At 40.1% G+C, this 26862-nt stretch overlaps 1 protein-coding gene across 6 annotated transcripts in view; it reads right to left on the bottom strand.

Annotated features, from left to right (window-relative positions):
• Positions 1 to 212: 212 nt before the first annotated feature.
• The window catches only part of LOC121895327 (plexin-A1-like), a 265311-nt gene continuing 238661 nt past the window's right edge, over positions 213 to 26862 (bottom strand). For 4 of the 6 annotated variants that reach the window (XM_042408363.1, XM_042408362.1, XM_042408365.1 and 1 more), the window contains 12 exons: positions 25723 to 25820; positions 24838 to 24996; positions 23370 to 23436; positions 18779 to 18925; positions 18020 to 18179; positions 16470 to 16573; positions 16277 to 16373; positions 12970 to 13160; positions 11419 to 11588; positions 10242 to 10454; positions 7637 to 7787; positions 213 to 6264 (listed from right to left, as the gene is read on the bottom strand). In XM_042408363.1, coding sequence (XP_042264297.1) covers positions 6169 to 6264; positions 7637 to 7787; positions 10242 to 10454; positions 11419 to 11588; positions 12970 to 13160; positions 16277 to 16373; positions 16470 to 16573; positions 18020 to 18179; positions 18779 to 18925; positions 23370 to 23436; positions 24838 to 24996; positions 25723 to 25820 — 1653 coding nt within the window. In that variant the 3' untranslated portion in view covers positions 213 to 6168. Of the gene's footprint in view, positions 6265 to 7636; positions 7788 to 10241; positions 10455 to 11418; positions 11589 to 12969; positions 13161 to 15928; positions 16066 to 16276; positions 16374 to 16469; positions 16574 to 18019; positions 18180 to 18778; positions 18926 to 22133; positions 22380 to 23369; positions 23437 to 24837; positions 24997 to 25722; positions 25821 to 26862 lie in introns of those variants that run through there. The other 2 variants (XM_042408367.1, XM_042408368.1) reach the window with 2 other exon arrangements.

Below are 26862 nucleotides of genomic sequence, written 5' to 3'. Positions count from 1 at the left end.
ACATCCAAATCAGCATCACTGCTTTATCAGAATACATAAGAGCACAATGATATTAACGTCTCGTACAGTATGTGCTGCCTTTTGATCTTCCAAGTTCTTTTGTGGTGACGTGCACTTGAGATAAACCTAAAACTTGTTACAACTTTCAAACCCACAACTTAGAGGATATGCAGGGACGGGGGAAGGGAAATGAAAACATCAGACGAGCCAGATTTAGCAAAAAACATGTTTAATCTCTCCTTGATGCGTGTCTATTTACACGTAATAAATCTGCAAAATAGGAAAGAGCAGGATATTTACACGGGCGTGAAACAGCCAAAACCTGTCACAGCAGCTTCAAGTCTGAAACTCTTAAAAAGGTATCAGAATTCATAAAGTATTAAAACTCTTTAAGGTATTTTTTTTCTCTTTCTACCTCTCTCCTCTTTAATCTTTATGTGAAGGTATTTTACGTCCCATGCTTCTTCTCTGAAATGTACTTTAATCAAAGTGAACTCAGCAGGTGAGGAAGCTGGAGAGTTGGAACTCGAGCGATGAGAAAACTGTGAGTGTTGCTGTTGGAGGGGGGGGAGGGTGATCAAAAAAGGCAGATGAGGGGGAAGTATTAAGGTTGTGCGGTGGTGATTCTCTCTATGGGTCTGAGGAGGTGTCATGTTGGAGGGTGCAACCCATAAGTACATCTCATATATGCTTAAGAATAGATTTAGAGATGTCTTTCAGAAATTACAGAACATGGCATGGGTTACTGGAAACATTTTTTTTTTTCTATTTGCAGTTGACAACTTTAAAGGAGTCGTTCAACATTTTGGGAGATAGACTTATTTGCTTTTTTTTTTTTTTAAACTAAAGGTTAGGTAAGAAGATCAACCACTTTCATGCCTGTTTGCCTACTATGAAACTGGAGCCAGGAGATGATTAGCTTAGCTTAGCATGAAGACTGGAAGCAGGGGGAAAGAAGTCTCTAAAATTCACTAATTAAAATGTTATATCTTATTTGTTTAATGCTAAGCTAAGCGAAGCTAACTACCTCCTGGCTCCAGCTTCATACTTAAGGAACAGACTCCCTGCCGGCTGTCGTTTATTATCACGTAACTCTCAGAAAGAACAAGAATAAGCGTATTTCCCAAAATATCGAACGATTTGTTTGAGTTCAACTTTTTGAGAAATTTAGTGCTTCGTGTCTATGTGTTGTACAGAGGTGGAGTCAGGATGTGGTTAGCCTAGCTTAGCATCAAAACTGGAAGGTGAAAAGGCAAAGTGAAAAATCACCCATCAATAATTCTAAAGCTGACTTAATGACTGATTGTACATGACAACTAAAAAAAAATGAGTGAAGCAAAGTGGGAAAATAAACCTACCAACAATTGTAAAGCTGATTTATAGACACAATGGATGTTTTTTTAACCCATACAATAATGAAAATGAATCACAATTTATGATTTTGCAGGGAGTTGTATATGAGCTTTTTCACTATAGCTACTGTGTGCAGCATCCAGTACTTCTAGCATGTTATTCTCCCTTAAACTACAATTTGTTGTTTTTACGTTTCTGTTCATTTACAGGTTAAATAAATGAGAAACAAATTGTTACTTAGTCTGCTCAGTCAGGTGATGGAAGGTTATTTTTTCAGGCTGGCTCTTACCTTTTAAATGCAAAGCTAGGTTAAACACATCCTGACTCCAGCTCTGCTCTTAACACACGGACATGAGATTGGTATCAGTCCTCTCAGATCTAATATTTCACAAAAGATTCAAAATACATCTGAAATTATGTTGTCAAAATGCATATTGACATATATTTCTTTGTCCAATTTTTGACACCGACCTTGAATCCTACTCTTGAAATATCTTTGAAAAATAAATCATTTTCAGTCTGGGAAGAGGCTGACAAGGCACAGTAAACAGTTCTGCGTCGGTCAATCGCCGAGAGAATCTCTCCCTCCACCTCCTTTCTTCTCTCGCTCCACCCTCCTCCTCCCTCCTGCATCCTTGTCTTCCTCTATGTGGAAAAGCTGAACGCCACAGATGCAACGGAATGGAAAATGAAGCGGTACCATGGCCTTCAAAGCACTTCCTCTGCCTTGCCCAAGTCTTTTCATCTTTTACCCCAACAAGTGGTGAAGCAGAGAACAAGAAGCAAAACTGGGAAACAAAAGCATCAGAGACTAAGTGGGCCTCATCTCACCATCTTGCTCAACTTTTTCTTTTCACACTCTAAATAGTGATCCTAGCAGTTTCGAGCTAAGCCTCATTACTTTTTTCACATGTCTAATATCATCTTTACAAATCTTCACCACAGGAACAATTGAGCAAGTCAATAGCAGACATCAATGCAGTGGTCCACATCCTTATTCAAATTGAACAGTCTGTTAATGAGTGCCTGTACATGAAAGTAACATTGCCTCAATTTTTTTCCATTCATCAAGCATAAAGACAAACACTAAATACCTTCAATGAGGGGATATGTAAAGGACAATAACCAAATCATTTTGTGGAAGAACTGAAAGGCGGATGCGTCAAAGATAATCTCTTGTCACGGAGTTGTTCTCCTGATGTGGATGGATAAAGCTTTGGTCAGCCGCCCTGTATGTTGTTTTACCCTGTGTAGATCAGTGGTTCAAGTATTGAAACACATACAGTACGTTTCATTCTATCCAGACACATATTCATGCTGTCAGATGGAAACACTGTGTCTTAGTATGAACTGCAACCTAATATCTCAAACTAGAATGTACACTGGATTTTCAAAGGTTTCATAAAACATCCTCAATCTATCAAGGACAATGTATCGTTTAGTCTTTAACAAAGGTGGACGAAAGGGTTTTCACTTGACAGCAGCCATATATGTTTGGCTTTGTGGCATGAGGTTTGGTACAGGTCTGGTTATTATATTTAAAACATTGTTAACATCCTGACAATGTAAAAGGACAAAGATGGAAGTGGCCGTTTGAAAAAAAAAAAAAATTGTTAAAGTTTGTGTGTTACCAAGTCTGAATTTGTCATCATGTGTTTTTCCATACAGTGACATATATAACAACTTGTCGTCCCAGCTGTACGGAATATAGTTATATTGTTCATTTCTATGCAGGTATAAGCTGGAAAATGTCATTCAGATCACTTAATCTTAATTTTTAAACTAGCATGTTAGCTAGGTAATCATCTCATCTGCAGTAGCTAGCATGATGTGGCTACTAGCTAGCAGTGCCTCATAGTTACACTGTAACATGAAATGATAATTCAGGTAATTTCATTCCCATTCTTATCAAAACTTCCTAACCGTTTTCCAATTTTTTAGTAACTCAGACTGAAGGGACTGCTGCTCACAGAAACAAATGAAAGTAGCTAAGGCATAAGTTAACAGCCAATTCAAGTGACTGAAACGCATCGATCACGCCAACAACAATCACACTTTCATTACACAGTTACACAGCGATAACTCAACAATTATCACTTGAATGTGCCATCAGAGAACCTGAAATTCTTTGTGCCAGCTAGTTTAAAATTACCATCTACTCCAGTATGAGCCAAAATAAGGCCATGGATATTAATAAAACAGGATAGCGGCAGGTCCCATTGCAAACGGATGTATTGGAAAGTATGTTTGGAAATTTCCCTTTGCTCTGCTTGATCATTCTGATGAGCTGCAGTCTCTGCAATCACAATGATCCATCACCAAGATGGAAAAATCCAAGAATTTAAGACCAAGTTTTCTCTTTTCAACCTAAAGCTCAAACTGTCTTAGTATAGGGTCTTGGGAAAGAGAAATGATAACTTACGGGGTATAATAACCTACAGTTTGAAAGAGATCTGTCAGGCATTTCATGACAGCCCTGGGTTGTAAGTTTCCTGATGCAACTGTAGAGCTTGTATTGTATGCCATTTGAACTGGAGTGAAACAGAGGACTCCAGTGTCAGATGGTGTTAGAGGCCTTTCCACTTTGCCACAGGGAAAAAAAAATCTTAGGGAAGCACTGTTGAAAAGAAAGAAACATAAAATGATTTTGAGGCATTGGCAAGTCGTGTTGTTCAAGAGATGCATTTGATGCATTTAAACCTACTTTCTGACCGCATTTTTCCCATTTGTTATCAAAAGAAATAGATCCGTTGAACTGATTGGTGTGATCTGGTTGTTGATGTGTCTGGTCTGGTGGTCATCCTTTCATCACAAGCTCTTACAGGATGGATGGCCACATTTACATTAACCTGGTTTGTTTAACATTTCTCAATCTTTTTTTTTTTTTTTTTTTTTCTAGCCTTTATAACCAGCCTTGTACAATCGCAAGAGAAAGGAATGCCTTGTTTATGAACGCATGTTTTTTAAAGCACTGCAAGTAAATGTTGAGCAGCACATATTTTTTTTACCCCCATAAAACCACAGAACAAAAAAAAAGAGAAAGGCCTTCAACTGGTACAAAAACAACCACATAATTCAAGCTACATTTCATTATCTTTTCATAATATCACGTTTACATTTCAAAAATGAAACCACTGTCTTCACTGCAGACTGGAAAAAAAAAGCCAAAAATTAGACAATACTGATCACCTGCTTCTGCACACCAAAACTGGCCTTCATGTTGGATGACACACCTTATAAAATGTTTCAGACAAGAGGGAAAGTCTAGAAAACAAGATCAAGAAGTCGTAGAGCACGGTGTGCCAGGATTAGACTTAAATGGCTGCCTAGTGCCTCTATAGTAGTCTGCTATCACAGCATGAGGCTGGCCTTCAAAGTAATGAGTTCTGTCTCAACTAAATTGGTGAGCTGACCAGGCCTCGATGTATTTGGTTTCTCTAAAACAAACACAAAAGCGCTGTAGGTCAGTTGGCTCACAGGCGACTTTCAGACATCATGTGTCCTGTCTTTAGAGCCAAACATGTAAGCACATGACTGGCCCCTACACCTCACGAAATATAGAAAGTGTCTGTAATATATATATATTTTTTGCCATTTACCTATTTTTATACTCTCACTTTCAGTCACTAAGCATGACAACATTTTCATCATAGCACATTTCATCTAACGAAAAGAAGTCTCTTTGCACTAAACAACATTCAAAGTAAAACATGGCACAGGACGACTTTTTCCTTGTGTTTTCATAGTTTTTCTTCTTCGAAATATCAAATCCTCTTCTCAAACGGATCTTTTGTACATTACAATGGAAAACATTTTTTTCAACTTTTCATTTGTTTTAAAAAGAAAAGGTTTGTATTTATATATCTATCTATATATATATATTCATATATCATCTTCTCTCTTTTGATTTAGCTTTTGTTGTGCAAATTCAGCAGTAACACAAGTGGCACAGCACTGGGGAGAGTAGGCAGTTGGGAGGGGGGGGTGGACTCAAATGCAATAACAAATCAAAAGCAGAGTTATGGAACTGAAAAAGAGCTTGTTTGTAAGTGTTGGAGGAAGAGTTTCCCCGACAAAAGTCCTTCCTCCTTGTTGCGCTGCAGTGGCAGCATCCACTCTGCTGAAGTGTCTTTTAGCAACAAACTAAATTCCCACGAGCACCGTGGCTGCTGCTCAGTAGCTGTCCCTGACCTCTGACCTCCCTGTGGAGGACGGCAACACAAAAGAGAAATTCCTTACAAGGATCAAGTATCGCAGTAATATATCCTGGATTTCTGTTGGCTCACAGTCTGAACCGTAGCCTTGGCTGTGGAAAGCTTCTGGCTGCAGGCTCGTACCTTTCCTTCAGCTCTGTGTCCAGCTAGAGGAGTTTTTCACCACTGTGCATGTACCGGTCCTGATTGCCGCCAAAGTACCCAACTGCTGCTCCTGTCTGACTCTAGATGTGATGAGGGCCCTGATGAAAATAAACGCTCTCCTGAGCTGAGGTCCATAACGGCTGAGGCTGAAGGTGCGCTTGATTTGGTCGTTCTGGGTTGGCAGCACAGAAAGAAAAAAAAAAAAAAAAAAAAAAAAAAAAAGCCAACCCAGCCGGGGGCCTCAGTTCCAAACTCTGCTGTCTCTCCAGTGTGCTGCTGCTGCTGGGTGCTTGTGTCCTTGCAGTCCTTTCCGCTGCTGTTTGTTGTTGTTTTGTGAGGGTGATGACGACAGACTTCAAATGTCGAGGGTCAAAATGTCACGGCCGGCAAAGGTTGTCAGGGAAGGCGTGTTGGTTGGCCAGTTCTCCGCTAGCCGAGGCGTGTGATGGGCTGGTCCTCAGCTAGCCAAGGCCATGGTGTCGATGACCTGCTCCAGCTTGCCACGTAGCCGCTGCCGGCGTGACTGCTCGTCCTTCTGTAGCGCTGACAGGATCTGGACACAAATATGGAGGAAGAATACACTACATCATCATCACACCATCACTTATTTCAGTCTTACAGTGCACAGAGAAGCCCATTGGGTGTTTCTAATGTTCTCCTTAACCCTGACCATGTTGAAAGAGTGTCCTGATGCAAATTTCAGGTTCCCTGTTAGTGATTACATTTTAAACTGATGCTGGCAACATGGACAGGGTTGGCGGGGCAGGTGTGAGGCCAGTGGGATGTCCGTAATGTCATGTTAATGGCCGCTCTGAGTGTGTATAGGAGTGTGTGTGGTGGTGTCTTAATGAACATGAACAAGGGAGGGAGGAGCTGCTACAGTGTGTGCTTTTGTCTATATGGTACATGGTTCTCTGTTCTCTTAATGTTGTATGTGCATTAGCATGTCTATATGAGCATGTACACCACTGTGTACATTTATGTGTGTGTGTGTGTGTATGTGTGTGTGCACATGTAAGGTCAGGAAGTGTTAGAGGCGATGGGGACCGTGCAGCTGCATACATCTGGATAATAGGCTGTAATGAAGGGGAGCAGTTGCTTTGAATGGAGCCAGCTGCAATCAGCCAGCATGACTACTGTAATACTGCTGGTATGGAGGGAGAGGAGGAGGAGGAAGGGGAGGGAAAGAGGCTGAGATGACTTATCTTTCACCACATAAAAGCACAATAAAGTTGGGGGAAAAGCAGAGGTTGATGAGGACATATGGCTGTCCATCAGGAGCCGGAAGAGGAGGAGGGCGGGATATGAACCGTGGTGACTTGTGGGAGTGAAAAGCAAAAGGATAGAGAGGAAGAAGGATAATAGGATGTAGAGAAGGAGATGAAAGATTAAAAAGCTGGAGGGACATTTCTTTCATTTCAGCTGTGTTTTAATGGGTTAGAGTATGATACATAGTACAGGTGTAAGTCTTCATTATCTGTCCACTTATAAAAAGGACATTTAGCATGTAGGTTTCTCTTTCCCTCTCTTACACACACACACACATAGTATATACTGTATATGTTCAGTAAAAGCAATAAAACACACAGAATTCACTAGTCACTACAAATGGACTCTAACTTTTACTCTTCCATACGCTTTACTTGGATACACATCAGCTGTGAGTCACTCAGTTTGACCACTTCACAGATGAAACAAATCACGTAAATTTAACGAAGCTCCATTAGCTTCATAATGTGTGAAGCTCATGCCTTAATGTGCATCCTAATGGTGATAATACCCTCCAGTCTGTACGGATGTGGACAGGTTATCATTGTAATTGAATTAAAATGACCTCATGGTATTAGTCAAGACAAGTAAAGGAGGGCATGACACAGCACACCCTGCTAGCGAGTAATTCTACTCCAAATCCAGTGGAACCTCACCTCGTCTTTGTATTTGATGATGTAGGAGTAGATCTCGTGCAGTGCAGACATGCTGTTGAACTGGCTGAGGTGCAGGCGGGACTGCTCTGCTAGGTAGGCACTCATGTCCTGATCACTGATGGCTGGCATACGGGAGATATCAGAGTAATACCTAGAAGAGAGACCAAGCAGAGTTTTACATATAACTCCATTTGTATTCCATCCACAGCTCCACCTAAATATTCTGAAAGTGAACAGTGGTAACTGGTGACCAGTTTTCTCACTGGGGGATTGATATGGTTCACATTTCCATGTTTTCATATCATGCTCAAGGACACTTTGACTGGATAAATGGACATTCAGTAACATTAATACCCCAAACAAATGGAGAGGAGTGGGCTGTATATGATTCAACAGCATCTACTGTATGAGTTTAAGTTTTTCTGCATGGAAACTAAGGAACAGTATGAACATTATTAGGTCAGAAAAGGGGGTCGAGGGGGGTTGTGAATTTTAGAGAGTAGCCTGAATATTTAAGGTGAGCAGGAGAGGGTCTTCTGATTTTTCCTCATCTGGGATTTATATTTTATTTGAATTCTTCCCTTTATGTCTGGCTGGAAGTTTTCAATACAGTTTCAATGAGTTGTTAGAGGTGATTGAGTTTCGGGGATATAAGAACCATGTTGATGGAAAATTCTGAGCCTTAATAATGTCAAAACATTGATTGTGCCAAACAAACACAGAAACCCCATTTTCCTTTATTTTATGACTGATTGTTTTGCTGATTGTAATTGTTCTGTATCAGCCAGCAAGACATGAATGTGTTTTGTGGTATAATTCTGATTGATATTAAGTTGTGATATCACATTTTAGGAAAGAAAACAGTCCTCAACAGAGTCACGTGCTCTGTTCCGGTTTACATACAAGCAATGATGCAGCTGTAAAAAGATGAACTGGGAAACTTTTACAGGAGAAAAAGTCAAACATTTGATGATTTTGAACAAAGATCTCAAGATATAAGGAGCATAAGAGAGAAGTAACAGGAGCGCTGCTGGTGTCCCCCAAACCACCAGTGCTCATGGAAGGGAATAATACTGAAGAAGATGAAAATTATGACCAAAAAATGGCATAAAAAATCCAGGTCCAGGCACTCAAGGTAGGTTTAAAAAGTAAAAGGTCTTTATTTCAGTGGGTTAGAGTCATTAAAAAACACACCAACATGTGTCTGCTTGTGCCTTCTTCAGGGTGAATGATGTCTCTGTGTTCTGGTTATGATTTTGAGATTACAGGGTATGAATTTTTACACGAAATATAAGAAATATAGGATTCAGTCCACTCCCCATCCCAGTAATTCTCATACAGTCCCCAATGATGACTGATTGTTGACTTGCAATTACTGTGGCAAGGCAACACCGACCTTCACATTATCGACTCAGTGTTGTTGGCTGCATCCGAGGAGCAAAAAGTCCAGTCAAAGTGAGTTAGGTAGAAAACACACTGAGTGAACAATACAGTATATTAAGAATATATCCAAGTATTGAATTGTACCTGAACCTGTTTGCAGAATCCATATCTCAACTGTCTCAAGGTTTACTGCAGCAGGGCAGGCTGGGGTTGAGTGCAGGTTAGGAGGCAATGGAAACAAGGTTTAACTGCACCCAATTAACCCTTACCTATAAATCCTCATCTCATATAAGCTCCCTGCAAGCCTGAAGTGTGTGTCTTACTGTAGCATTTAAGTATGTTGCTCGATATAAAGAAACGGACCTTGTACCAGAAGAAGTTTTTATCGTCTGCTGTTCTGTTTTAGCTCCAGTGTGCTGCAGCAGCATGGGGACGTTGGGCATGTTGTTTAAATAACATAATTATTACCAGCGGTTGATGTTCTCTGTCCTCTCAACATGACATTTAGGCATTTTTGGGTATAAGAAAAGTGCTTAACATTGTCATGCCAAAGCAAGAGTCTGGGAAGAAGCAGCTTAGAAAAGCTACTGAGAGACTGTTGGAGTCTTCTCCAAAAGCGGAAACAATGATTGTGGCAAGCGTCGGTGGTGCATAACTTATCTTGATAGTTAAACATTCTGGCGCTGAATAAAAGATGAAGGGTGAACCAGAGGACGTTTTCAGTGAGCCTCAATTTAATGAGTGGTGCTACAGTAGCTACAAATCCTTCTTTCACTCGTGTGCTTTCTTTCTTTACAGGTAAAAATCAAAGAGAATTGGACTTTTATATACTGTATTGTACTGTTTATATTAATAAGCCTGGAGCAAGATGTTGATTTGAAGAGAATCCAGTAATTACAAGATTGTTTTGCATTAATTTCATCTGTCTGCTGATTGTTCTCTGACCTCAAGTTACCTGCTTGCTTTTTAACAGAAAATACCAGATAAAGATCAACCTTCCTCTGCCTGTAATGTTATAATTTTGTAGTTAAATACTGTAATTACCTTTGATCTTACCACTTCACCTCATTTTTCTTGCAGTTCTGACCTTTCCGGCTTCCAACAGCTCATAAGGAACATTTTCATTTAGTATTCAGAACTGTGCATAAATTGTAGTATGAAGTATTCTAATTTAGAGAAGGTGATTTTAATGTCGGTATGTCTGGCTTCAACTTTGACTCACCTCTCTACCCAGTTCTTGTAGTTGGGGATGTCTTTAGCGTAGAGGAGTTTATTCGAAGGTGAATCTTTTCCTAGTTTGTGTTCTGATGTCGAACAGGAGTCCATGAAGGTCTGGGCCACCACAGACAGACAGGCATCCGTGATACTGTTCTTATGGATGTCAAATACAAACTGAGGATTCTTGATCACGTTCACCCAGAACCGCAGAGGAAGACTGGAGGAGGTGAGAAAAAATACAGAATACCGTTTTTCTACAGCAACATGAAATAACACGTAATTAACAATATTCTGTGTAACCATGCACTTTGTCTTATATTCCATCATCTTAATGTGTTGAAATGATTGAGTCCTTTGCTTCAGTTTCTTAATTTACTATTGTTCATATCACACTACTTTATTTTCAATTCTGATTAGTGCATTGTGTGCATTGAAGCTTTTTTCACTACTGGTTTTTATTGTCTTTGTTTTGATAGTGCTCAGTTGGTGTCATGTCCCTGAAGAATGTAGCAGCTGACTGGTAGAAAATGTAGTTGGTCAGAACTTTATAAAAGGTAAATATGACCAAGCATCCTACACAGCAACATTTGTAATTTGCTACGCATTTTTGCAGACCTGAATTTATTGACTGGATGATTTTGGCATGCAGTGTTGTTCACAAAGATATTTACTTTACAGAACTTTGTCAGAACGCTCTATAACATCATACAATTTACACTACATTCTGTATAATAATATAATTATTTTTATAAGTATATTATATACTTATTAGTGATTACCAAGCCCTCAGGAACTACAGGTCACATGATGTCATTTTGCCAAATTACAAAAGAAACAAGTGTAATACTAGGAAGGAAATTTCAAAATCTACTCTTTGAATGATCACAATTTGAACTGTTAGGTTCATTACACATTGAGCCGCCAAGAACTTTAAAAATCACCATATTCAAATCAACATATTATTCTTTTGTGCGGGCAGACAGCCAGGCTAAGCCAGGCTCCAATGTCAATGTCATCTTGCCTGAGAGTGAAGAAGCCTGAAAATCCTTAGTTGGGGGACCATCTTTCATTAGACTGAATTGGATGCCATCTTTTGAATTCCAAAAATATTTGCTGTACTTCTGTGAGAGTCACATTTTCAGTAGCAACAGGTGAAAAGAGAGGAACTCCGTCTCACTTACCAGTTGCTCTTCCAGGTATGCCGTACGTCGTAGTCTGTGATGGAGTGCTTGTCAGCCTGCTCGTCAAGGAAGTCGAACATGTACTTGATGGCCAGCGGCAGCGCGCTGCCTCTGTGGGCCGTGCTGAAGATGGTCTCAAACAGGTCATCCACAAACTTCTGTAACGTACCCTGAAGAGGATAGGAAGAAAAAGAGGATAAGAGTTAACAAGGCATATAAACAGCATGAATACACTGTATTATATGTTACACCGTAAACGTGTTTACCTGTGGTAACTGTTCTCCATGCATATATTATTCATGGCCTTATGGTTTAAGATATAGAAATGTGAGTTTGAATCTAGGTCTTACAAGCAGTTTCAAATCTACCAGATAATTACAATAAAATGGAATTATCAGAGAGGAGGAAGAGAATAACAATGAACAGCTTCACAGTGTTGTGTGTGTAACATTTCCAGCCACTTGTATCCACAGCACCTGAATGGGCTGTAAGTGTGTACATTTTTAGTATGAATGGCCCCGCTGGGAATCACAGTGATAACTCTGGCGCTGTGACTGCCTCGCTCTGCCCACTGAGCTCCGCAGAATCACAAACAGAAACTCCAGCCCTTGGATTTGGATGGTGCTTTCCTCCAATGACAACGCTTCATTGTAATTACATCAAATGTAGCTAAATGAATTTCCCTAACAACACATTTGTTTCCCGACTTCTCCATCTGGCAGAATCTATTAACGAGGAAATGTTTGGGGATCGTATTTACTGTAGTCAACCATTGCGAAATGGAACAGGAATGAATTCTGTCCGCCTGGGATGCCCGGGCAGGCCGACACAGCAAGACAGTCATGGAGAGACAAAGACAAGATGAGGTCCTCAATTGCATTTACCTCTCTGTTTTTTCATCATGCATGTCCAAATCTTCAATCCCTCACCCAATTACCTGCCTCCTGACACCTCCAGTACCTGTCTCCCTGCACTCTGCACCACAAGCCCACCTTTTATTAATCTGTTTTTTCTTATTACCAGTTGAAATTGAAAAGATGGGGAACTTGTAACTGCTGCCCGTTGCTTTATTTCCCTCCACCTCTTATAATTAGGAAAGAGACGCTGAACTGAGAGACACTGAAGGAGAGAAGGAAAAGAGACAGCTTGACTGGTTCATGCTCTGGAACGTTTCTGGATGGAAGCGAAATTATCGGTCTGTTTATCCTTGTGTGTGTGTGTGTGTGTGTGTGTGTGTGTGTGTGTGTGTGTGTGTGTGTGTGTGTGTATACAATGGATCCTTTCTCATGTTCCCCGTACAAAACTTAATACATTTGATTTAATACATTTAATACTCCTCAAACACATGCAGTCTCTGAATTATTACTTTTCTAACTTGAAATAGGCGAGGTGGATCACTGTCTTAAAGAGCAAACAATGTTGAAAAGATTCCATTAGTGGTGAGTTTTAAAGTCTCCCCGGTGCTTCTAAATGCTGTTAGAGAGGTTTTTCCATCCTGCAAGGAATCAACTTTTAAAACACTGGCATGAAGTTTACTCCTCTGTGTCTTACTTTTGTAGCTAGCAGCCTGGTCAGGTAGATCTCAGAGACCATCTTGCTGCCTCGGTCGCCCTCCCTCTGGTCTGAATGGTCGTGGTTCTTCACCAGATGCCACAGTTTGGTTCCACTCTCCAGGTCAGGGGTGATCATGGGCGTTCGGGATCGTAGGCTGTCTGGACTACTGGCTGTCCTCAACATGCTCTCTATGTCCAGAAACACAAGACAGAATCATTTCATACAGTGAATGAAAAAAGGATAATTTCCCTTATTATCATTTTTAGAGTTTCAGAAACCAACAAATGTCGCAGATGATTCTTCTCCTTCTCATATATTGTACTGTTTAATTAAAAATCATGTAGATACTCAGGTATGTTCAGTAATAGTACAATAATCACACAAAAAACTGTATTTCTTTAATCTTTCTCTCCCTTTTACAGTCTATGACTCACACTCTCCCTCCCTCTTTCTCTATCATCTGTGTCTGTTTCAATATTCATGGTGTGAGTGTCAAAGTTGATTAGAGCGAAGCAAGGAGATGCGTATCTTTGGCTGTTGCATTTAGGAAAGAGAGGGGGGAGGAAACAGGGAGGTGAGATGCACAGGGGGGGGAGATGATGATCTGCTGAGTAGCTGTTGCTCCTGGGCAAGAAGGGATATTTATGTTTGTTGAAAGGAAGCAGGAGGAGGGGAGGAAAGGGTGTGAGGGAGATGACACGGAAGGGGGGTGGGAGGGCTAAATGGACAGAGAGACAAAAAAGGTCAGGAGAGGGGTGAAATGGAGAGTAATGGGAAAGCACAGGCTAGAAAAGTGAAAGAGTGGGGAGAGAGTGGGGTGGTGTCTAGTACTGTTGTTGCTTTTGCCAGTGGGGTGCTGAGTGGCTTTGATTCCAAAACCATCATGGTCACTGGTGACCAACATTTACCAAATGTTCATCAGCACACACTCACACATATCCAAGCACACACCAATATGATCGCTATTAAACTAAATAGCAAAAATGAACACACATTTTTAAAATGTTCTTGCTGTGAAGCTAAATAGCTGCAGCCGTGAATTTTAGCAGTGTGAATTTAAGATGTGATTTCGGGAAATGTGGTTCACTAAAACTAGTTTCTCTTTACTAATCCAGTACTCAAACAATTTAGCCACTGTTTGATAGTACATATATTCCATTTTTTCGATTCTTAGCAGTAGCCAACTTCAAACTACAGAAGCCAATCTGAGGTATTTTGTGATAGATATGATTAAAATAAATGTCCACACTGTAAGGCAGAATGGTGAAAACAGTCACTATAAGACATGGGGCCCTATTTTAACGATCTAAAGCACATGGTCTGAAGCGCATGGCGCAAGTGCATTTAGGGTGTGTCCAAATTCACTTTTGCTATTTTAACGGTGGAAAAAATGGTTGCTGCGCCAGGCGCATGGTTCAAAGGGGTTGCCCATAGTCTCCTAATTAATCATGGGTGTGTTTTCGGTGTAACATACAATAAACCAATCACAGTGTCATCTCCCATTCCCTTTAAGAGCCAGGTGCACTTGCACCTTGGCGGATTGCTATTATGATGGCGCATTTGCCAAGTAGTAAGAAGGAACGTTTCTCTGCATAGGAAACGGATCTGCTCATGCGCAAAGTGAAAGCGCACGATCCATAACGAGCACACTGGCCCCTGCTGCTCCTGGACCCTCCTGTGGCCAGCGCCAGACCACCAGTTTAAGATCCTGTTCATTTATTTGTTGCAAATTTATCTTCGTTTGGTTTTTGAAAAAGTTTATTTTTTTAAATTACAGCTTTGGTTTCTTTAAAATTGTTTAGTTCAGTCATGGAGTAACAGGTCAAATCAGCAGGGTTTTAATTGCTGAAAGTATGGAAACCTGATCACTGTACTCTCCGATATGTTAAAGAATATTTGTTAAATATTGTTCAAAAATTAAATAATTAATTTTAATCATGTAAAGAATCATTAACACAGTTATCAGGACTTGATCAGCTCTCCAAGATGCTGATCCTGCTGTTGGCAGCAGCTAGAAGCTGTGCAGATTTATTTCCTTCTTTAGTTGAATCATTGTTTTCACCTCATTTATTTCCTCATGTGTTCCTCATGTCCTCATGCATTGATGCAGCAGGAAAGTCTGTGTCTGATCCGTTGTTGTCTGTCTGTTTAAATACCTACGTGTATTGCCGCGATTTGGTCAAATAATTAAACAATTTAATCCATCATTACTGTGATTTATTTAATTCTAATAAATATTATGACTAAGCATTATGACATGTATTTTTTCAAATATATTAATATACACAATAATAATCTTTCACATTGTAATCCTTTTATTTGATACCTTTTGCATGTGATCTGATTATGCGCCCTTAAAATAACAGTGAAACATTGCGCCATTGACTTTAGACCAGGTTTTTGTTGGTCAATAGCGCAATTGCTCTCTGCTGCCTCGAGATAGCAATGCGCCAACAATGCACCTGACCACACCTTACTTTTAGACCGACACGCCCATGGGCGCACTGATGGACACAAGTGCCATTGCTATTTTAACAACATGGGCGCTAGACGGGAAAATGACAACTGCGTCGGTCTTAAAATAGCAAAGAGACTTGCGCTGTGCTTAGCGCTGCTCTGCGCCGGGCGTAAGATAGGGCCCATGATCTCATTATCCTAACCTCTCTGTTGAGTCAAACAGTTGTGAAAATAAAATATGATGCACCTCTTAAAAAAAGCACAGCTCTCACTCTCCTGCTATTTTCAGGTATCACAATGGCCATCAGAATCTGCTCTCAAAGCAGAAAAACTGCTACAAAATATGATTCACTTTCTAACCAAACAGCAGAGCAGTGGCTTGCATGCACGAGGGTTAAATCCCACTTAGTATCAGAAAAGGGTCCAGTTTTTTACTACAGAGTAATTTATCTTCTAAATAGTTTAATTTTCCACTGAAGTATACCATATTGAAGCAGAGCCTCTGTCTATTGCTGACTGCCAGGTGTCCTCTCTCCTTCTCTCTTTCACTCTGTCAGCTAGGGATCGAGGTGTCGACTTTAATGCCCGTCATTTACGGACTGCTTGGAAATAGCCGTGAAATAGCCTTGGCCTGGGCTGATAGCATTGGATAAAAAGGATTGCCATTCACAGAGAGGGGGCAAAGAAAAAAAAGACAAAAGAATGGAGCCCAATCATGGCCACGATAAACAAAGAAAAAGAGAATGAAAGAGAGAGTGAGGGAGGGGGAGGGTAGGCAGGGAGAGATGGGAATCATTGACAGAATGATTTAAATAGGATCAAGTCAGGAGGAGAATGGGTACCGTACCGTATCTGCTGAGGCTCTTGGTAAATGTGGAGGAGTTGGAGATGTTATAGGCAGAGTTCTGCTTTGGCACTAGGGCGATCACCGAGCCATCTGTTACCTGCACATAGAATACCCATTGTATCTTAACAGTCAACTCTTTCAAGCGTATCTTTATGTATTGTGTGTCCCTGTGCCCATTTTCGTGCTGGTGTACCTGATAGTGAGCCAGTGTGTTGAGTCTTTTCCAGTCGTTGTCAATCTTAGTTGTGACATCTTCATCCTGCAGAATGATTCTGGCCATCCGACCTTGACGCCATTCTTCAGAAAGCGGGAACAAAGGTTTAGAGTAATGGACAAAACATTAATATGCTGTCTGTGTGTGTGCATGTGTCATTTGGAGTGAGGTCACATAATCATTTCAGTTGTTTCTAAATGCTAATCATCTTCTTTCATCTTTCATGAACCAAGTGGCATTATCTTCTCCACATGAGCTCGGGTTACTGTACAACTATCAAAATATGAAATATGTTTGTGTGACTTGCCACTTTTCTTTATCAGTGTATGTGTTACATACATTTGTTTCTCAATTTACTTGTCCACTTTTTCGAGTTAGTGAACTATAAATGCAGTCAGTTAATGCTGCTGTAATTAATATATTTTAAAGTCAATTAATCCAACTCGATTTTATTTATATAGCGTCAAATCATAACAAAAGCTATCTCAGGGCACTTTTCACATAGAGCAGGTCTAAACCGTACTCTTTAATTTGCAGAGACCCAACAATTCCCCCATGAGCAAGCACTTGGCGACAGCGGCAAGGAAAAACTCCCCTTTAATGGGAAGAAACCTCGAGCAGAGCCGGGCTCTAGGTGGGCGGCCATCTGCCTTGACCGGTTGGGTTGAGAGAGAAAGAGAGAGGGAGATCAAATTAGCAATGATCAGATGACTATGTGTAATGTGAAAGGTGTCATTTTCAGTGACGAACCCACAAAGAATTATCACCCGACTCTGCAGCTCACCTCAGCTCTATAGAGCATTTTAGCATCTTTCAGCTCATTGTTTCAGTATTACAGTCCACGACTTTACTATTTCAATTCACACTCATACCTTTCAACCCTGTGGGGCAGGGTCAATATTGGATTCATTTAGGTGGCCGGACACTTGACGCTAAATGAAAGCTAATGTTACTCTATCTACCGGATGTGTAAATTGGCAACTGCTTGCTAACTTGTTTGCCATAGCAACTTTATAACATGGTAATATTTCAGTTTGTGTTAACAGCTTGTTGTGCTGCTGTCAAGAAGCCCATAAAAATAATTACAGCTGGTTTAAATACATCAATATCAATTGACTCTGGTCCCAGTCCATAGTATTCATTACAGCTGCAGTCATTTGCCTTTTCTCACAGAAAATCAAATAATTCTTTCATCTACGACTAATAAAAAGTGTGAAAATCTGTGTGACATTGTCCTGTACTCCATGACCCAAAAGTACAAGACAATGTCAGGTTCATTTGGATGGGTAATGTCCCCCTGACAAGACATAGATAAACAAATGAACTCTCAGCACTGAGGAGAGTTTTAATTTACAAAGAGAACTAAGTGTTGAAGACAAAGCTACCTCCTGCCTTCCAGTCAGACACATCCTCTATCCTGTCACTCTCTGTTACTTCTGCATCATCTGCAAATGTTAAAACTGCAGTGCATTGAGCTCTCTTGGCTACTGTAAGTATATCAGTGCACATGTCTTATACATATGTCTTACCCAGGTCCATATCAGAAGCCTTGGGCCTCTGTGAATAGGGGCTGCCCTTGTACACAGCATCGAGCAGCTTCTCTTTGACCTGAGTGATGGTGTCACAGTTCAGACACTTGACCGTCACCTCGGAGGCGTTCTCATTCTCTGGGTTCACACAGTGCAACGTCTGGCAGAAAAACAGGTGTAAACAGAGGAGAATGGAAACAGACATAAAGAGTGAGGCTTAAAGCAGAGACACTACAAGAACGTTTCCAATTAATGAAATATTTGGATGATTGTTTAGGTGCATTTGAATGTACCTGACAGCATTTTCACACCTAGTTTGTTTGCAGCAGCTATTTTAAAACATTTTCCTAGTCAGTTCAGGTTATTTGGGAATATAATCACTCAGCATTTGCACTTGGGTGCAAACCAAAACAACCATAGTAGATCCTCCTGACAAGTAGGTGCATCCAAAGGATGAAGGGCTTTGTTTGGAGAGAGAATGAGATTAATTCTGGGCATCAGTTGGGCCGGTTCATGGCCAGATCACATTCTCACTCCAACCAAAACTGAAACTCCATGTTTACCCTGGCAGAAAGTCCGTCCCCACAGCAGATTCCTCACCAATTAAGAAAATGGTGGCACCCACATTCCTACTGCTGATTAGTTAGTTTGCTTTAAAGTTTTCAGCATTGTCAAAAGTGACTAAAGCTCGATAACTCATGGAGTGATTCAGACCAAAGCGGACAGAAAAGAGCCTCAAGACACTGTAAGTTTACTGACCAGTGTTTTGTAGTCAATCTGTTGCCTGATGAGCTTGTCCTCACTAAGCGAGTAGCGGGCTTCTCCTGTGATGGCATCTATGGGTCCCTTCTCCATCTGCTGCTTGATGGCACAGTACAGCATGAACAGAGGCTCACCAGCACACTCCTAACCAGGGAGAAGACACAGAGAGAAAGAGAGTGCTGTAATAAAAACTATACAAAATATTAGAACTACCCAGCAAAATCACATATGCGTGATTCCAGAGACTTTGATAAAGCTGTGATTTCCAATCAAAACATTACATGATGCCTTTTTATGTTTTACGTAAAGCACTTTGAATTGCCTTGTTGTTGAAATGTGCTATGCAAATGAATTTGCCTTGCTTAAAACAATCATGAAAATCTAATCTCATCAAAGGTGAAAAGATTGACAGTCACTGATTTGAAATATCTTGGTGTGACATTGGATAATTTGAACTTTGAGAAACATGTTTAAAAAAAAAAGTTTAACTAGAAGGGACTGCAGATGAAAATGAGCTTGAAGCTAAATCTTCATCATTTATGTTAAAAACTACACTGTCCTGATAAATAAATACAATTTCAATACATTTTTTCAGTTCTCTCTCCTCATTTACATCTCCGAGCTTATGTGACCAGACACAGATGTTATAAATATGTTTCTCACTCTCCCCTCCGTCAAAGACACTTGCCAATCAATATGGCGTCATTAGCCATCACTTGAGCCCAAGGAAAACACTCCCGCCTGAAGTAGCAGCAGTTTAGAGGGGAGAGAGGGGACACATCACGGCCAATACTCACTCTGATGAGAGCTTAATGATCGACCATGCTGTGCATAGGGAGATACTTCAGACTGTGTGTGTGACTGCTGGAGATGCATGAGGTCCTGATGAGAACAGAGGAAAGTACTAATTTATCTGTCTCACCTTCAAGCACTCTTAGCAACTCGATTCTTCTTTCTAACAGGCGGATTCCTCCTTTCCTCTCTCCCTGTAATACCCTTCCTCAACCCCTCAACTGTGAAATAACAGTTAAGGGGTCCCTTCTTTTTCCTTATCTCTCTCTCTAACAATCATACATACAGTATGTCCTATTGATTCTGTAAATGATGCAAAGACATTGGGTTTTATGAGCTTTAACAGGTTAAGGGAGTATATTATACAGGCAGACTCTGGGGTAGTAGTTACTGGTTTTGGTTGGATGATGTTGGCCCAGTTTAATGCAGTACTGATTCTGAAAAAAAATGTACTCAACATTACAACAACTGATATTTAACCACAACAGGTCCTTTGATATGGAAACAAGACAGTGTATAACATTTGTATGATATCATAGTTACCAGGTGGCTGTTATTGTAATGTTCTGTTCAAAGATTTAAAATAATATTATACTTTTCTAAGCCCTTAGCATGCTGTTTTCTTCTTTTACTTCTCCTACCTTTCAGGACAGAACATTTGTCTAAATCAGTAGTTCCCAACCTGGGGGTTGGGACCCTCCAGTGGGTCACAAGATAAGTCTGAGGTGTGGCCAGATTAACAGAATATTATTAATTTCTCAAGACATATGATTGTGGTTTTGGGTGTAATGTATGTAATGTGACTTTTCATCTAGCGCCATTATCAGATCAAAATTTCAATTTGTCCGATACTTTGGTATATGAGCAAATACCTGCAGCTCTACTAAACATCATCACGTTAGCATTGTGAGCATTTTAGCATTCTGACTTTAGTATTTAGCTAAAAACACCACTGTGTCTAAGTACAGCTTCACAGAAGCACCAGCACAGCTGTAGACTTATTGTTACTTGTTACAATCTTGTTACATTTTAAAGCCCCTACAATGTTTTAAATGAAACAATCTGAGAGGGAAAAATCACTGTTACCAGCCAGAGACATTCACAAGTAGAAGTTGCTTCATTTTACAAGCCAAAAAGGTGCCAATGATCTAGTGAGTCACATTATCTGAAAGTATCATATATATTCTGTATCGGCATGTTTAAACTCTTCATTGGAGTTATATGATGTTATGGACTACTTGTTTTTATGGCTGCATCATTGTGTCAAATGTCAATATTCTAGATGTCTCATGCACCATTTTAAACATATTTCCACAAAATTCAGACATATGTGGTATCTCACCATCTCATTCAACACAAACCTTCCTGCTACCAGTGTCTCTTCCATTGTTGACTTTAATTTCAACCTTTTCCTTTCATTCCTCCAACCCCCTCCTCTCCTCTTCCCCTACACTACCCTATCTTTTCTCCTCCTTTCTTTCTCACCACCTTCCTGCCACTCCTCCCCTCCCCCGCTTCCTTCCTTTTCCTCTCCTCCTCTTAACTCCTAATTGTCGTGTCCCCCTCTATTCTTCTTCCCTCTGCTCGCTACCTCTAACCCCTTCCTCTCCTCCCCCCTGACTCTCTAGCCAGCCATTCTCCTCTCTCTTCCCTTTCTCACTTCATATGCTTTAAGAACCTCGTTAGCATCTGGGCCAATTATGTGGGCAGCTGCTAACGAGACAGAGCAAGCATACATCACACTGTTATGCTTTTGCTTCAGCTCTCGCCTTCGTTGCTCGGCCGCTGCATGCTTGTCTACGTAATTTGCCTTTACTTCACATACTGCCTTCATTACGGCCCCTTAATTGTACGCTGACATTTACATTTCAGGGTTATAATAATGGCTGCTGCTGTACAGGGAGAACAACAGTGGAATAAACTCAGATTCCTATATCACTAACAATCCGTGGCAACTATAAATCAGCAATGCATAAGTCAGAATGATGGTTTACATTTTGCTTGGTAAAGAAATAGAAATGTAAAAGGGATTTAAGTAAGGGTTTAAATGCATTTGATGCACATTACAAGCACATTATACACATACAAACAATAAAAACATCAAAATGAGAGAATTACATCCAATTCAAAGTCATCCTTTACAAAGTTCTCCTCCAAAAATACTCATCTCTGTCAGATTTTTGCTCACTATGTGACTGTGACAATCATCACACTGTACTCATAACTGGCCTCATTCAAAAACAGTGTATAGGCATAAATCTGTGCTTAAACCGTGCATATGAACATTTTCAGCACAAACCTGAATCTTACCTGAATTTGTTCTTACTCTATGAACAAATTTAGAACTGCCTTAGACCATGCATATACACTCATCATAAATGTCCCACGGTCTTAAAAAAATGATATAGTCAATATTTATTCAATGTAACAGAATATTAGAACCTCAATTATTCAAACAATGATTAGACCTAAATATATAACATTTAAACATGTGGAATTGGTAATAATACACAATTTATTTACTAATTATAAAATTAGCTAAGACGTTGTAATCCATAAATCATCATCATAAATGTAATTAAATTATTAATATATTAAAATCGCCCTGTTCCCAGTTTTAGATGACAAGAACTTATATATAGGCATTTCCGTATTGTGAATTTTTTCTTTCTATTGTGAATGTGACATCATGAGATTTGGCCGTGCTATATACAGCTGGTCAAGCAGCAGCCTGTTCAGCGTCCTCACAGCCTGACAGTTCAGTAGTGGAACAGGGAGGGACGCTCTGCTTTCACTACATCACAGTCTGTTGTGGACAGAGACGAAACATGATTTATGATTGATTTAGATCAATCCCACAGATCTACACATTTACCAAATTTTTATTTTGTTACAGATGTACTGTGTGGTAGTGATGCAACAGGTATGCAGGCTGTATAGAGGATTCGAAATCAGCTCCAAACAGTTGTACCAATGATATGTTTAACAGCCAAATCTTCCTTCTACTTCTGAAACTATTGTTTGCATTTCACTAGCAGTAAAGTTTTTCTACATTTTTACCATCACCATCATCTTCTTCTTCTTCAAATCTTACAATGTTGTAATTAGAGGAAGAAGAGAGGGGAAGGGAAACCACTGAGAAAGGAACATCAGAACACATTTTCTGACTGGACTCGCTTTATGTAAGCAGTCATGTTAAAGTGAGAGATGGAATGAGGGGACAGCACGGATGAGAGGACAGAGAGGGTGCCGGACAACACGAGTGACACTGCAACCCCCCGGTGAGGCAAATGACCTTAAGGCAGAGATGAGACTGACAGCTGAATAATGATAACAGAAACTGCACGGAGGAAAGAGAGATCAGAGGAAGAGAAGATGTGAGCTTAAAGAACAACACAAAGGTCAGCGAGGAGGACCTGTCAGCTACAAGAGTGAAATTATGAGAGTGGAGAGGAAAAAAGGAAATTAAAACAGCTGAAAAAGGACATCACATGTGTTGCTGGGAGGCTTTGTTGATCTACTGTATGTATTTTGCACGAGTAAGAAGGCTAGAAAATATGTGGCAGAAATAGGGAAAAACCTTTTAATAAGCAGAGTGAGATAAATGCAACGGAGAAATAATATAAGCCAGGAGCATTTAATAAAAGTCTCCGACACACAGCCAATTTAAAAATATTTGAAAATACTTTGTAAAACATTGCTCAATATAAATCCACTTTAGATTTGACTTCAGTGTTTAAAAGAAACAGACTGACTAAGGATGCAGTACATGATCATGCCTTGTTGCCGGCCTTACCTTGAGGAACTTGTACAAGAGGAATGTGAACCAATTGGTCAGCATTTTCTCAGCGACAGACTCCGTTCTGACACACAGGAGAAAAGAGGGACGAAAATTCATTTAAAAACAGACATTAAATAGAATCCATCAATCCCTGTGACTGTCATGTACCCTTGGCTGCCTTCCATCTAAGTCACGGATAACTTTTCTTGCTCTGATCGCACATCATCGGCAGCTGTGTTCATATTTCCTAATTGTTCCTGGTCCCCTAATACTACTGATGATGCTGAATGTGATCTGTTTTCCTCTGCTGATGTCCGACAGGGGGACTTGACGCTCTGCGGCTTCTTTTTACTCTTTGGTGTCTTTTTTTTTGTGAATTAAACTTGTGCGTAAATAGAGCAGAACAGATGCCTTATGTAGACATTCCAAGGCGTAGATAATGCAAATGATCAAACCTCATGAACATGTAGCGTTCATCAGGTTGAAACAAGGAATTTTCGACAAATTTGTGCAGTTAAGAGAGTCTGCCGAATCCCACTTGGAACACTGGTACGAGCAAAGTAAGAGACGTATAAGATAAGAACATGAAAACGTTCCTGCACGAAGCTCATTGTCTTCTCCGACAAAGACAAAGGAGGACGGGCCGACACAAGTCTGTTCACACTTCAAATGAACCGTGTCTTGATCTGTGATGGGATCTAGCTTTCCAGAGCAATATTATAAGAAATACCTTGGTAACAATGGCACAGAGTCTGAGAGAACCCCCCCCCTTCCCGTTATGTTTTTTCTATCTATAAAACTATGCTAGATCAGAGCTTTCTGTTGCTCTCTCTGTCTCTGTGGAGAGACAAATCTTTAAAGTAGTCCACGATTGTTCTGGCAGGAGAGTTTGGACTGCCCCCACAACACCACATGACTTGCTGCACGGGCCTTTAGTATGTGTTTCTTCTTTATGTGCCTGTGTGTGACAAACACTAATGGAAAAGTCATGGATGGTTAATGTGTAAAACAGAATCCATACTATGGCTAGATTTATGTACAGGGGATGGAGAAAATAACACCATAATGGCCTATAACAGCATTAAAAACAAATATCTAACAATATGTATTCCTCTGGTATTTTATCAATTTGCTGCTTGTAAGACTGAAAACACTTGAGGAAGAATTTAAGAGATGGATAATTTTATCATCTTTATACTGACTGATACTAAGACGCGGTTCATTTGCTGATCTTTTTGTTCTTCTCTGTTAGCTTTGACTAATGGTAGAGACATGAATGATTTGTTCTCTGAGCTTGGAATCTATGACTTCCACATAATGAGGAGAAAACTGAAATTAAAATATAGTACTTCAAGTCTTCCGCTCTGTCTCTCTGTCTGAATCCCAACTGCTTCCCTCCTTGGTGTTTTATCTTTTTGGCTCTCATGCTTGAATCTTTCTTGTCTCTCTATGTATTTTCCCCGTCTCTCCACCTCTTTCTCACCTCCTGAGCAGCAGTTTGGGATGGTTTTTGCTCTCCAGGTTTCTATCTATCAGGTCAGACAGCAGCTGTTTTAGGACTCCGGTGGCGTACTCCATCTCCCCCTGCAGGGCCGTCATGATCAGAGATGCCACATTGCCTCGGTCCCGCATTGAAAATGACCTGGAAAAGCATTAAAACTGTTAACAATGTGTCATATAAATATTTCACTAATGCTATCGCCAGCTTTTGTTGCGTCACGTCCGAGACTTTAAAAAACATGCGCACCATTAACCTCATAACAGTTCATTTAAATATTAATGCACATTTAATCTTAATTAAATGGTGTAATAACTCTGTTTTGCCATAAACCATTTGGCTAAGTGCTTTGCAGTCATTTTAGAGCTGCTAAAATGTTTTTAGTCTGTTTATCAATTTGCCTTTCCTGTTCTAATCCGAGGCAAAGCGCAGCCTTTCAAGTCATATTAGTAAAATTAAAAAGGTGATGACAGCACATTTTCCCGAGGAAAAATAATCCTTTTGTTCTGCCAGAGAAAAACATTTTTGTCTGAAAACTTTTACTCAGTATTTATAAAAAAAAACATCAAAATTTGATGTTTATTCCTAAAATAAACAGCTGCAACTATTTTTTCATTAAAAGGCAGCAGCTGAACGTCATTATAGCAGGTGAATCTCTCAGCTGCTATAATGACCTTCATCTCTTTATATAACCCTGTTCCCATAGCTGGAAATATGTGAATGTGTTAAAACTGGTGAATGATACTACATAGTTTTATTTTGCTTTTATGTCAGTTACTTTTCGAAAGCCATATGACAATTCATAGTACATGTTCACGTACTAAAAAAAAAAGAATCTATATCTTGATAAACAAAAAGAAAGACACACACCTCTGTGCTTCCAGGGTTCGTATGAACGTCAACAGGAAATGCTTCTTTGTCAGCAGCTGGCCAAACAACGTCAGGGCCTTCTCAACGTTTGCTTGGACCTGAAAAAAGGCACATAGACAGACAAGTTACAACAGGGACTAATGGCAACTCTTTATACAAACATTTCTGCTCTTGTTTTTGCATTATTGCAATCCTACATTTTACCAAACAACAACACATAAAGACAAGTAACGCCTCTGGCTTAAGGCTTGTTTTCCATCTGTCTTTGTCCTGTTATAGTGACTTCCAGTAGCAGCAGAAAAATACTGCTTTTTCTCTATAAACTTGTATACAATGCAATGAAATGTTGATTTTTTTGTGGTCAACCTTATGAATTAAAAAAGAATTTTGAAACAAAATTCTTCAAGCAACCATCTAACTAATCTTTCAGCTTGCACGGTCAGAGAGAAGCATCAGAACATTGTGTGAGCAAAATCAAATGCCGAATATTGAAAATAACATACAGATTCCAAACACATCTGCAAGCAGACACTATTTTCTTCCCACCATATGATGAGTTAAGATTGGTTTGTAAACAGCAAGGTAAGACTGATTGGCTACTCTCTCTCTCTCTTTCTCTTTGGCTGCACTGTTGTGTGTTGCTCTCTAAGTGTTTCTCAGTTGTTGCTCTCCAAATGACTTTAGCAGACAATTTGACATAATTGTCTTCTTGACATCAGGGGGTGGATGGCTCAAAACATCCTCCAGTTGAATATCGATAAGACGAGAATATTAATCATCGGCCCTGAAAGAGTCGCGCACACACGCGCTTTAGCAGTCTGGGCTCTCTCTCTCTCTGTGTAGCGACGTGATGTATTTGTCTATGCGTCTTTAATACTAGGATATTTGTCATTTCTCTTTGACAATTCTAACGCATTAACGAAAGCAAACGTCCAATTTTGACAGCTTAAGTGTGAAAGAAAAATCTGAATTTCCCAAATCATGTTTAACCCTTCGCCGAAATTGTACGAGATTCTTCTGTCAAACGGAGAAAGGTGGAAGCGAGGGAGAGGAGGGAGAGGAGGGAGGAAGCATTAGGGTGTGTGTGCCAAGGTTGGTGACAGAGATGCACCCTGCTTGTTCCACTGGCTGGCACCTGTC

Source organism: Thunnus maccoyii, chromosome 4 (genome assembly GCF_910596095.1).
Source record: "Thunnus maccoyii chromosome 4, fThuMac1.1, whole genome shotgun sequence".
Lineage (NCBI taxonomy): Eukaryota > Metazoa > Chordata > Actinopteri > Scombriformes > Scombridae > Thunnus > Thunnus maccoyii.
The sequence above is the reverse complement of the archived record's forward strand: the minus strand, read 5'-3'. Positions and strand labels throughout refer to the sequence as shown.